The sequence below is a fragment of the Mastigoproctus giganteus genome, chromosome 2 (assembly GCF_048544385.1).
Source record: "Mastigoproctus giganteus isolate SK-2022 chromosome 2, ASM4854438v1, whole genome shotgun sequence".
Taxonomy (NCBI): Eukaryota; Metazoa; Arthropoda; class Arachnida; order Uropygi; family Thelyphonidae; genus Mastigoproctus; species Mastigoproctus giganteus.
In genome coordinates, this window is record NC_143576.1 from 238012655 (window position 1) to 238026021 (window position 13367).

General features: G+C 36.5%; 1 protein-coding gene across 1 annotated transcript in view; it reads right to left on the reverse strand.

Annotated features, from left to right (window-relative positions):
* EDTP (Egg-derived tyrosine phosphatase) overlaps window positions 1-13367 on the reverse strand; it is a 198408-nt gene that overhangs the window by 112062 nt on the left and 72979 nt on the right. Inside the window, exon 7 of the mRNA XM_090390242.1 lies at window positions 8680-8796. Coding sequence (XP_090246368.1) covers window positions 8680-8796 — 117 coding nt within the window. The remainder of the gene's footprint in view (window positions 1-8679; window positions 8797-13367) is intronic.

The window sequence follows — 13367 nt, forward strand, 5'->3', positions numbered from 1 at the left end:
AACAGTTGAACCATTGATATATACTAAATAAATCAAATACTTAAGAGCAATAATCAACAGTAACCCAATCCACTAAACTGAAGAGTCCTGACAAAGTGTGTGTCCACTCAACTTGAATGCCAACACTGGATGTGTTAGGGTAACTAAGAATAGGTGCATGTATACCAATGCTAGAAGTATACTAAATAAATTTGATGAATTCGAAGTGTTGGTCAAGACGTCAAAGGCAGATATCGTTGAGATATCAGAGACGTGGTGTCACACAGATATTAGGAATGCAGAATTGGAACTTGGGGAGTACAGTGTGTACAGAAAGGATAGGAGGTGTTCTACTGTTAATTAAGAAAAACAAAATCAAAAGAAGTGCGTCCAGTTGATATAGATGAATAGTGCACTGTTGAGTCAGTTTGGTGTGACAAACACTGAAAGTAAAAATAAGAGTAGGAGTGAGTTACAGGCCTAATGACTCGAATGAGTACAATGAACAATTGTACAGAGAAATAGTGGACTAGTAAATCAGAATGTCTTATAATGGGGAATTTTAACTTCCCAGATATTGACTGGAACCTCTGACACACACAACTTTTGTGGATTTATTGAATGATTGTTTTCTGCAGCAGCATGTTTGAGAGCCAACCAGAGAGGGTAAAAAACTCTTGATCTGGTTATCAGCAGTGATCATTCGTGTATTACGAATTTGCAGATAAAGGAACCACTAGGCAGCAGTGATCTGTGTACTGATGTATTTACTTAAAGATATAATTACCATCAGGGGTAAAAGAAAGGGTTTTTGCTTCTGTAAAGGTGAGTACAGTGGTCTCATACAGTTTTTAAATTCTGTACACTGGGATCAACTGATTATGTTACCAACAGCAAATTCTAAGTGGGAAGCATTCTAGGAATTAATTGTGGAAGCTACTAAAAGTTTCATACCTATTAAGAAATATTGTTCAAAGTTTAGGCCTAAATGGTTATCAAATGAACTAATGAGACTCTTGACAGAAGAAAAATGCGTGGGATACATAAATTATCAGGTGACACAGAAACCTAGCAGATATAAGCTAGTCTAATCAAGTCACAAAGGAGGTTACGCAGGCAAAGGCAGATTATGAGAAATCTTTGGCAAAGGATGCTAAGAAAAATAGCAAGAATTTCTTTAGTTATATAAACTCTAAAAGGAAGGAGATGAATCTGATTGGTCCACTTGATGATCCTGCTCAGATAGGAAACAAACTGAATGAGTATTTTGCATCTACATTCACACATGAGGAGTTAAGGTTTGAAGATGCCAGAAGGTTATAAAATTGTAGCAGGGTGCTTATTAATTTGAAATAACTGAGAGCAAAGTGGAGAAACTGTTGAAGTTAAAAATAAGAAAGGCACCTGGGGTGGATGGGATCTATCCAGTTATATTAAAGGAGGCGGCAAAGGAAATAAGCAAACCCTTAGCCATAGTTATGAGAGCATTCTTGGACTCAGGGGAGTTCCCCACAGACTGGAGATGTGCAAATGTATTCCCAATTCATAAAGGAGAATCGAAGGGTGACATGAGTAATTACAGACCATGTTAGTTTAACTTCTGTTCCGGGTAAAATAATGGAGTCACTGCTTAAAGATGCATTGCAGGATCATCTAGACAAGCTGCAGCAATAATTCAGACACAGCATGGGTTTAAGGGAAAGTTTTGTCTGACAAATTTAATTGGTTATTATGTGGTCACAAAGGAACCAGATGCAAAAAATAATTTTGATATCATATACTTGGATTGGAAGACTACTGCAACTTGGAACAGAATGGTATTAAGGGTAAATTGCTATAATGGATAAAAGGATGGGTGAGTGTGAGAAGACAGAGGGTGGCAATCAATGGGTGCTGCTCTTAGTAGTCTAACATTATTAGTGGAGTCCGACAGGGTTCGGTGTTTGGTCCACTGTTGCTTTGTATATTTATCAATGATATTGATGAAGGTATATCAGGCTTAGTGTCGAAGTTTGCAGATAATACAAAGATTGGCAGGGTTGTTAATGACAGTGTGCTACTGCAACAGGATCTATAAAATATGGGCAGATAGGCTGAGAAGTGGCAACTGAAGTTTAACCTTGACAAATGCAAAGTACTGCATATGGGTAGAAATAACCCCAGAGAAATGTACCAACTGTTTGGTACTACTCTTAAGGTGGTAGAAAATGAAAGACCTGGGAGTAATTGTGCAATTAGATATGAAGTTTTCTGAGCAATGCAGACAGGCTGCTGGCACAGGTCATGGGGTTTTGTCAATGATATATAGGAATTTTGCTAGCAGGGAAAAGTAGGTGATTGTCTCTCTGTATATGGCAATGGTCAGGCCACACCTTGAGTACTACATACAGGTCTGGAGGCCTCATTTTAGGAAGGATGTAGATATGCTTGAATGTGTACAGAGAAGGGCAACAAGATTGGTGAGGGGAATGAAGGGATCCTCTTACCAAGAGAGGCTTAAGTTCTGCAAATTGCAGTGGCCGGAGACTAGGCACCTGTGCAGTGATCTGATTGAGGTGTATAAGGCCTTGAATGGGTTGAGCATGTTGAATTCTGATGGTATTCTTCCACTTGTTCAGATTACGAACCTAAGGGGGTATAAATTCAAATTAAAGACAGATGTAGAATAGATGTGCGGAAATTTGCCTTTAGCCAGCGGGTGGTTAATTGCTGGAACAAACTTCCATCTGTCGTAGAAGTTGATAGGTTAAGTAAGTTTAAGGAGGACTGGACAAACATTTAGAGATTTTTTTTTGGCTGATGCTGCATAAGCTCATAGCAATGCAATGCATGTGATGCAAGAAAGCTTGCTTTCTTGCATCACATGCCACTGCCACTACTACAAACTCCATCAAATCTGGACAACATCTATGAATACATAATATCAGTGGTTGGCATCTGAAAATTATCCCTGTTCCACAGTTACTATTGGAATTAAACTCATCTGTATACCTAAAAGTATTAGCATCAGCAGTGGCATATGATGAAAAGTAAGCTTAAAAGGAGAACCAAAAAAATTTCTCATTTTGCCTATCCATTCCCTCCAATTTCTAAATAAATTCAAGGAAGAACTAAACTAAGTTACCAATTTCTAAAACGACAGATGCAAGTTTGCTCCAACAATCAACCACCTGCTGGCTAGAAACTTCCACACATCTATCCTGCAACCTTTCTTCCTCAATGTGAATATATGCCCCCTCGTGTGTGTGTGTGTGTGTGTGTGTGTGTGTGTGTGTGTGTGTGTGTGTGTGTGTGTGTGTAACTGAGCAGGAGGAAGAATCCCATCAACATGGACCTTGCTCAAACCATTCAAAGACTTTAAACACATCAGATCATCTCATAGGTTCCTATGAGATGATTGGTACTGCAATATGGAGAACTGAAGCATTTTTTGTTAAGAGCTTTGTTCCCTCACCAAACTCACTGCCTTTCTCTGTACTCTTTTCAGCAGTTCTACATCCTTCCTAAAATAAGGCCACCAGATCTGTATGCAGTACTCAAGATGTGACCTGACCACTGCCTTTTACAAATGGTAAAATTGCCTCCTTGAACCTGCTAGCAAAACCCAATGAGCTATCCTGGAAGCCTGTGTGTGCATCTCAGAATACTTCATATCTGACTGCACAATTAGCCTCTGGTATTTTTCATTTTCCACCTATCTTGAGTGTAATAGCACAGAGTTGGTACATTACTCTGAGGTCACTGCTACCCATATGTAGTACAGTCAGTCCTCGTATGACACTTGTTTACACTACATGAATTTGATCATACACGATTTATAAATAGATGAATCGATGTTGTATATAACACGAACCGAATTAGCTTATGCATAATTCGTCTTTGTGTTTACAAGAAACGTCAGTCCAATGCGGAATTACCAACTGAACACAACATGATAGGAATGAAGAGAAGAGTCTGAAAATGTATTTTTGTTTTTTATATCAGTGAAGGGGAAATGCATTTCACCTTAATAACATAAAAACTGACAATTCCAGCTATTGGTATTATCACAAATGCAATTAGATCAAGTTTACTACCAGTTTATAAGAAGTGCCACCAGCAGATATGCAACTGGAAATTGTTATTGTTTTATGGTAGTGATCTCCAGAAATGTGAGCTACTGAGGTGTTAAGAGTGCCTGTGCCTTTACGGTGTTGTTTATTCAGTTGCTACACTCGTGCAGCTTTATTTGTTTGTGTATCAAACATGCCTCCTCATTTTGTAATTGTGCTTTATTCCCTAAAAATGAGTAAAATACTTAAAAGGTATGAAAAGGAAGCATCCTGGTGGAGACACTACAGATTCAGAGAGAAAGAAAAGTGGATAGACAGAGTTGAACTGAGTCAAATTCTTACTGGGGGAAAATTTGTAACAGCCTCATACTAGCATTCATGGACAAAATAACACCGGCCTCCATTGTCTTCTGGCCTTCGGCCCACCAGGGTTTTTCCAGTAAGGTTTATGGCCAGTCCACCTCAGTCTATAGAGAAAAAAAAAATACGAAATTCTGAAACACTGAGCAAATGAAAGAACATTTTGCCTAAATGAGGCAACGCTGAGAATTAGAAAGAATGCAAAGAAAATAACAGCTTTCATAGCAGGAACAATTCAAAGTGGAATAAAATCCATTAGATCAAGACACAAACAACTGGAAGAGATGGAACAGCTGTCTCTGTTTGAATAGAAAATCAAACAAAGAACAAGTTTGCTTATGATAGAAGCAAAAGCATTAGCAATATTTTATTACAACTAATAGACTACTATGACTGTAGTAGTCTATTAGTTGTACGAAAAATACGTATTTTATTACAATTATTTATTGTGTTTGGTAATGTTTTGGTTACAAATGTGTGTTCAATCTTGGGTGGTCGGCACCTAACCCTAATTTTTCCCCATAGGGCCTGTTATTTATACTGCACGAGGGTTTCTAGGAAACCAACTATTGTACTATACAAGGACTGACTGTACTTTGCATTTGTAAATGTACAACTTCAACTGCCATTTATCAGCCCATCTGCCTAACTTTTCTAGATCCTGTTGAAGTACCATACTGTCATTAGCCAACCTGCCAATCTTTGTGTCATCTGCAAACTTAGACATTAAGCTTGATATGTCTTCTTCAATAGAATTGATAGATACAGAAAACAATGGGCTCAACACCAAACCCTGGGAGACTCCACTAATAACATTAGTCCATGAAAAGCAGTATCATGGATTACCACTCTGTCTTCTCCTACTCAACCATCCCTTTACCCATAGCAACAACTTGCCCTTAATGCCACAGTGCTCAATTTATACAGCAGTCATTTGTTCCTTTGTCACCACATCTTAATATCCAATCAAATTTGTCAGACAAGATTTCCCCTTAAACAAATGTATAACTCACAGGGTTTCAGTAGCATGCCTGGCTAACTCAGCAGCACTCAAAAACAGATCCAAAAAAGGTATTAATATTGTACAGAATTTCTAGAGCCATTGTGGAACACTTGCAGATGAAATTCTCTGCAAAGGCACCCTGCATTCTTAGACTTCAAATGTCTTGCTAAACCTATATTCAAATATAAAGAAAGGCAAGTAAACATTCAACCAGATGATCCTGCATTACTTCTTTAACCAGTGACTCCATTATTTTTCCTAGAACAATAAGTTGAACTAACAGGTCTAATTACTCATGCGACCTTTTGATCCCCTATTGTGAATCGGGGATACATTCACTTATCTCCACTCTGTAAGGACCTCCCCTGAATCTAAGGATGTGCTTGTAATTATGGTTAAGGGTTTGCTTACTTCCTTCACTACCTCCTTTAATATATTGGATAGATCCCATCCACCTCAAGTAAAATATGAAGTAAAGTAGTTAATATAAATGAATGAATAAACAGCTAGGAATATGTATTCCCAGGTGGTAGATGACTTTCATCAACCGGTGAAATACCACCACTTTGCTTATTGGAGGCTTGAAGTGGTGAAACCCATGTTTAGTCTCTAGAGCAAAGTTTCCGGCATTCCCCTCCCCCCATACTTCTCCTTCAACCCATGCATGGTACTAAGTACTATAGGTTTTGATACCTTTCGTGTTTGGGGTTTTCATAAAAAAAAAAAAAAAAAAAATTAGACAAATTATGCTAACTTGTGAATCTAAACTCACAAAGAATCCAATTTTATTATTTGGTTCTTAAATCTGATTTGCATCAGGGTAACTCAGGTCATGGGGTTTCGGTAGCATGCCTGGCCAACTCAGCAGCACTCAAAAACAGATCCAAAAAAGGTATTAATGTTGTACAGAATGTCTAGAGCCATTGTGGAACACTTGCAAATGAAATTCTTTGCAAAGGCGCCCTGCATTCTTAGACTTGAAATGTCTTGGTAAGCTTATATTCAAATATAAAGAAAGGCAAGTAAACATTCAACCACATTAATTAATTACACACAAAGCAGCAGAAGTCATTCATTACTACCAGAACAAATAATTAACTTACTGACAGCAAACAGACATAAGATTGAAATCTACATAGGCCATACGATTACTGGCTTCAGTTCTGAGACTAGGGGTCACCTTGATGTAAACAATGCAGAGTTTTGCTTTGAAACATGTAATGTGTATAGAAAGGATGGGCAAAAAGAGATAAGTAAGGGAATATACTTCTGATAAAAACCCGCCTGAACATGGTAAAATCCTATTCAGATTTGGAACAATCTCAGCAAGAACTAAGCTTGTTCTGTATAATAAAGAACATTAACTACTGCATGAGGCAGTTAACTTAAGGCTAGCAGGTGTACGCTCCTCCTCAGATTAAGTTATTTTCATGCTGACATTTAACTGTTCACCATTATTTGAAAAGAGAATGGCATGTAATTTGTAATTGTAGATCAAGACAGTACTTATATAAGGGGACACTGCAATGAATGACTGGTGCAAGATCATATCATAATTGTCATCGGAATATGTGGATTTTTTCCTTCTATAAATACTCTCCCTTGAACTTTACACACTTTCACCACAACTGTACCCACACGTTAAGTGCTTCTTGCAGGACATTTTTCAAAATGATTGCGAAGTGCTTCTGTTGTGGCTCTGCAAGAATCATTGTCAAACGTGAAACGTTTGCCTTTCAGAGATTTTTCAGCTGTGGAAACAGGAAAAAAAAAAAAAAAAAAAAAATCACATGGGACTGTTGTTGTTATTTGGTTTTTAGGAGCATTAGCAACTAAGGCCATATTGCTCCGGGGATATGCGGTGGTCATTCCCTGACCTTTCCGCATCCTCTGTATTTGGTGGTCATGGGCTTGAACCCCAGTCTAATCAAGAAGCGTGTGCTACACACTGCTACTCCTGCCCACGGAGGCACCTCCAAACAGGACTAAATCAAGTGAATGGGGGATAGGATGTAACAGAACCTCAGCATGTATGGCAGTGATTACTGCCTGCACAATATTAGCTGTATGGGGGTCTGGCTTTTTTTTGATGTAGAAAACACTTCACACTAGAAAGTTCAGTCACACTGGAATATGGCCATCTTACCAAGACACTCATTACCATAAGCTTCATTCATCTCTAACTGTTTCCAATGCATTTAAGCCCAGTGTGACCAAATAAATCCCATATCGCTGTTCAATCAGTATATGCGACATAATACTTGCTTGAAAACTAATCAATGACACTTAGAAAAAAAAAAAAATACACACACACAACCTCTTCACATAACACTAGCTCGACAAGTACTGGCATGTGGTTGAGACTGCTCCAGCTAGAGTTGGAAGCCTCAGACCTGTGCTCATGTGGTGAGCCGGAGACAGACTTTTCACATTGTGTTAGTGCCCAAACTATGTTGACCTTTGAGTTAAGGATAGATGGAGGGACATTCACCCTCTCTGAATCAACTTTGGTGGATCTTCTAATCAATAGTCACTTGTTTGACAGGTTCGTTAAATTTGTTAAAAGTGCTTTTGAGCACAGATATGTCGCTGGATAGGGCACCCTACCTCCTCTTGGTTGGAGGTGGAGATGCCATCCCTGCCACGAGGCCAAATGGTCATTCTGTTAAAGTCATTGTGGTTTATTGATGAATTGCATTTTGTATTATTACTATGTTATAAGATGTATAACATTACTACCCATATTGCAAGTATAGTGCAAATAAAATGCCTCTTATTTGCACAAGAATTCTTGTAAAATGACAATCGAAAGTAGAATTAGTTAAGTAATTTCTCACATAAGATAACCTGAAATTATCCTAATCACAAGTTATTACATTCTGACAATATTAAAAAATCTGCTCCTTTAAACAAAATAAGTGATTCAAAAGAGAACAATAAAAAAATAAATAAATGACTGAACTATCTAACAATATTAAAAAGCAAGAGAGGAAAAACTCAAGACAAAGATTTTTTAGAGTAAAGTAGACAATTTAATACTTCAAGTATAGAAAAAAAGAAAAGTTAATAATGAAATTCTATAAGAGAATAAATATCTACTATAGCTGCCAGAGGATTAGGCTGTTTAAGATAAATACTGAGCAAGAGATTAGTACAGTATCTGTAAATTGTGTGCTTTTTAAACAAAGTGCACCTAAGAGGGTAGTCATAACAGCATTCATTACAAATTGAAAAAATTGTTTTCAATGAGAGTTAGAATTAAAACATGATTAACCATTAACTCACTTTACTCCAAATTTCACTTTCTTCTTCTCCACCATCAGATCACAGATATATCCCACAGAAAAAGTTTTTAACAACCTAATATCTTGACTCCTGACTTTAGAGAAAAGCTGCCAATCACTAAAAACATGAATGAAAAAAATAAATAAATAAAAAATATGCCAGTTTATTTTCAAAAGGTAAAGTTGTTCTAGAACGTTAGCATTTTAACTGAACTTACTCATTTTGTGTAAGACAGATTCTAGCTTTTAGTTAGCATAAGCACTGACATTAAATTGGTGGAAAATATACACTTTATTCACCCAGCCAAAGGAAGCAGGCCAAAAGGCCACTTCTGGTTGGGTGAATAAAGGGCTACAATGAAATATAACATGCTACAAGGACTGGAAAATTCAAATATCTCTGCTATAATTAATAGCTTGGAAGGCCTGTTGGATGCAATTCAACTCTAATTTAGAGATTGTTGTGTGTAACATGTGTAAATGCATTATAAATCTGTACATACAAGATTATTTTTTTTTTAGTATCCAAATGGAATTTGGAAATTATTTGAATGCAAAAAAAAAAAAAAAAAAAAAAACACTGATCTAAAATTTTAGCCTGTGTTGGATTTTTTATTTCTGATTTGAAAGAACTGTCACTGTCAGATATTCAGATTATGAAAATTTAATCTGAACACATCAACAAGCTGATAGTTATTGTCAACTCCATAGCCAGTTCAGTGTTAACACTGGATGGACGTTAAGTAGTCAACAAAGTAATAATATCATGATAATTGCCAGTAATTAAATCATCTAAAGTTTTACACTGGTTGGTAAGCAGTAAGTTTACTGTTCAACATTAAATAGAACTCAAACTGAAGATCTGCAAATGCACTGTGCCACAAAAAAATAATAAATAAAACTGAGGGGATAAGAAATCCGATTATCTTAATCATATTCTTTAGCATACAATATTTTTTCAATAAGTTGTTAAATATGTTCATTGCTATATTCATATCTGTACATATCAAGTACACCCTATTATCTCTATTTGCAAATCATTCTTTCTGAATGGTTTTTGAGAATAGAATATTTGATACTGAAATTTTTTTTTCTGCACAGGTGTCATTGTGCCTCACACACCTTTTGCAATATTCAATATTTGCATGGCAACATGTGCTCACCAATGTATAAGTTTAATTTTTTGGATATTTTACAAAAATGAAAATCTGCTACACTGAAATCATGAAGTAGCTAATGCTATTTAGTCCTACTGAAATTATAAAACTGAGAGGACAGTCTTTGCCTTTCACTTTTTCATTTTTTGGCCAACAAGATTTAAACTGCTCATTTAATACAATTATGTTATTTCTCACAAAAATATTTTGGTTTCACAAGTTGTCAATACTGCACTAATTTCAAACAAATGCACCCACCAAAAGATCTGCTGTTTGTTTAAAAGAATAAGCTACTGCTAGGAGAGCATGTCTGAGGACTTTAGCTTCATCAGGTATTACCATACATACCCACTGTTCTTTTAAAGAAGTGGGGAGGCAGGGGATCTTTTATGATGGTATTTGTTTGAAAGTAATGCAATGCCAGTGCAAACTCATTGTGAAGGCAAAGAGCCATAGCATGCAAATCACTAACATGATCAATATAAAGCTGGAGATCACAATGAAAATAACCTAAACCTACCTTATTCAATGTGAAACTTGGGCCTGCCTCTGTTTCACAGGAGGATATATATTTGGTTTCAATTTTGAAATGCCAGTTCATATTTACATCATGTAAGTGTACATCTGTTATTCTTGAACAGAATCACTGTTTCATATGTATGCATGCTATCAAATACACTTTCCAAATTTTGTAATTCAAGGAACCAAGATACTTGTAAACCTGCAAGTCTTAGTTTGAGCATGCCTGCTCTAAGTAAAAGTAGCAACTCTGATCCTCAGCACCTCCCACCAAAAATAAAAAAAATCTTTGGCATTCTACTGTAATGCAGTACTTGTACAGAAGCTAAATTCCTAATAAACCATAAAAGGTAACTAAAGCTTCCTGGCTCAAATTGCCACATAAAACAGTCATACTATAGTTCAATCAATTCACACTTAAATATCTTCATAGCATCATTATTCACATACTTCACATAGCTGAATGGCTTTCGTAGCTGTTAATTAACACAGCTACAAATCTTATAACAGGTTCTTGTTCACATGAACCTAGTATAGAGTTTGTAATGTTATGTTCATTTATTGTAATAAATATCATGGTGCATGAAGTGCTGGAATAGTTTGTTTCTTAATGGATATCACCCATGAAGAAAAAGTCTCTTTTAAAAGATACGATTAAAGTGTCAGTTTTGTTTGTCAACACTTAAGCTATTTCAGGATGCTGACGTCACACAGCAGTGCAAAATCCCAATGCCACTTTTCATCATCAAGTTCAGCCATAACTTTATGGCTGAATTTGGATGCATCTGTTCCCACAGCAGATTCAATATTCAGGCTAATCAAAAATTTGAGCACATCTGTCAAGTTAGCATATCATGAGGTATGCTACTAATCCATCCTGGGTATGAAAAGATAATGCAACTTCTTTATTACGTGTGTGTGCGCGCACTTTTTTTTTTTAAATAGATCAGATGGAAATAAGAGAAACTTTCAGTACTGGTTTAAATCTGTGATCATGCATCAGGATTTCTAAAAACAACAATAACAGGAGATGGAACAAACATGGTTATACCTTTACAAGCAAAACATCAACCCTCTGAATGGAAGTCTCTTAAAGAAAAATCCTATTGGCATGCCAAAAAATAAAACTATGCTAGAATTATTTTCTACCATAAATATAATTCATTATGAATATATACTAAAAAGTCATACTATTAAAAAAGTATAAACTCAGACATCATTAAGCATTTTGCAAATAAAATAAGGTACAGATCTAAGTTATGCACAAGAAAAATTTGGAAATCATGCCACAACGATGCTCCTCATCATGTAACATTTTCTAAATAGCTTTCAAAATGCTGCAACTATTATACAATATCCTCATTATTCACCTGACCTTGCATCAGGTGACTTGTTCTTTTTCCAAACTGAACTCAGAGGGATAATATAATGATTTTCCAGTTAAGCAGATATAACTAGGCCAAACTGAGTACAGAAACTTTCAAAAAAAAAAAAAAAAATGACTGAAGCATTTAAGTTATATATCTAAATGTAAAAAAAAAAAAAAAAGAAATGTGAATAGCCAAGGTCCTTCCTTTGAAGTATTCAATGTTTCTTTTGTTTTTTTTTTTTTTTTTATGTAAACCCCAAACACGACAGGTATTAGAACCTATAGTACTTAGTACCATGCTTGGGTTGGAGGTTGAGAAGATGAAAGAAGATATCTGTTGACATTGGACTAACTTCTGTGGTCTGTAATTTTCAGGAAATACGTATGAAGGAGGGTTGTTCCAGAAAACAGCAGCTGAACGAATAAACGAGGAAGATGAAAAGCTGGTTCTGTGAGTTTGAAGTCAGACAGTAGATGGATGTTTGCTGGTGGCTGCACGTGTTCAGAGTGTTTTGAAAGAGAGAGAGCGGGAATTATAGAAGCAAATTCAGAAGAACAGTGCAAATGGAAGTATCTGTAGAAAAGCATGCAGCAGAAACAGTACGTCTATGAGACAGCAAGTGGAGAGACTCTGTTAGAGGAATCATTAATTAACCTAACTGCCCTCTTCTGAATGGAATCAAGAAGCCTGAGAGAGGTTTTGGGGGCACAACCCCAGTTGTGGGAACAATATTCCATGGTAGGGCAGTTTTGTGATTTATACAGAGTGAGCAGCTGTTTGGAAGAAAAGTAAAGCCGAGAACAAAATAGAAAACAAAGTTTTTCAGATGCAGAAGAAGCAATATTTGTGATGTGCTTGTGCACAAGGGAGATTAGAAGTCAGGGTAATCCCCAAAAGAGATATATCATTTTGCCTAGAAATTGGAGTGTTACTAAAGATAAGCATAGGAGCAGAAGAATCCTTTTTGTGAGATATAAGACAAGACAGTTTTAGAAGGGTTGAAATCAACTAAGTTGTCTTTGCTCCACTGGAGAATTACCTGGAGATCGGCATTTAAGGAATTGGTAGCAGATATTCGAGATGTTGAAGCTGATTGAGCAGGGCAAGGTTTCTCAAAATGGAAAGTCTGCTATCATCGGCAAAACTATGGATAGGATTTCCAGTCAATGGAAGAAGATCATTAATATACAATCTACTCTTATTTTTGCTTTCGCAGTGCTTATGTCACACCAAACTGACTCAACAGTGCACTGTTCATCTAAATCAACTGGATGCACTTCTTTTGATTTTATGTTTTTCTTAATTAACAGCATAACACCTCCGCCCTTTCTATACACATTGTACTCCCCAAATTCCAGTTCAGCATTCCTTATATCTCTGTGACACCATGTCTCTGCTATCCCAACAATATCCACTTTTGATGTCTTGACCAACACTTCAAATGCATCAAATTTATTTACTATACTTCTAGCATTTGTATACATGCTCATATTCCTATTCCTTGTTACCCTAACACATCCCATATACCCACCTATTTCAGGATGACTGCCATCCATCCCTGAAACCCCCAACACCCCTTGCTCCAGGTCGCTACTTATTCTAATAGAAGTTGTGCAAGAATCACCTTCACCTGTGCCTACGGC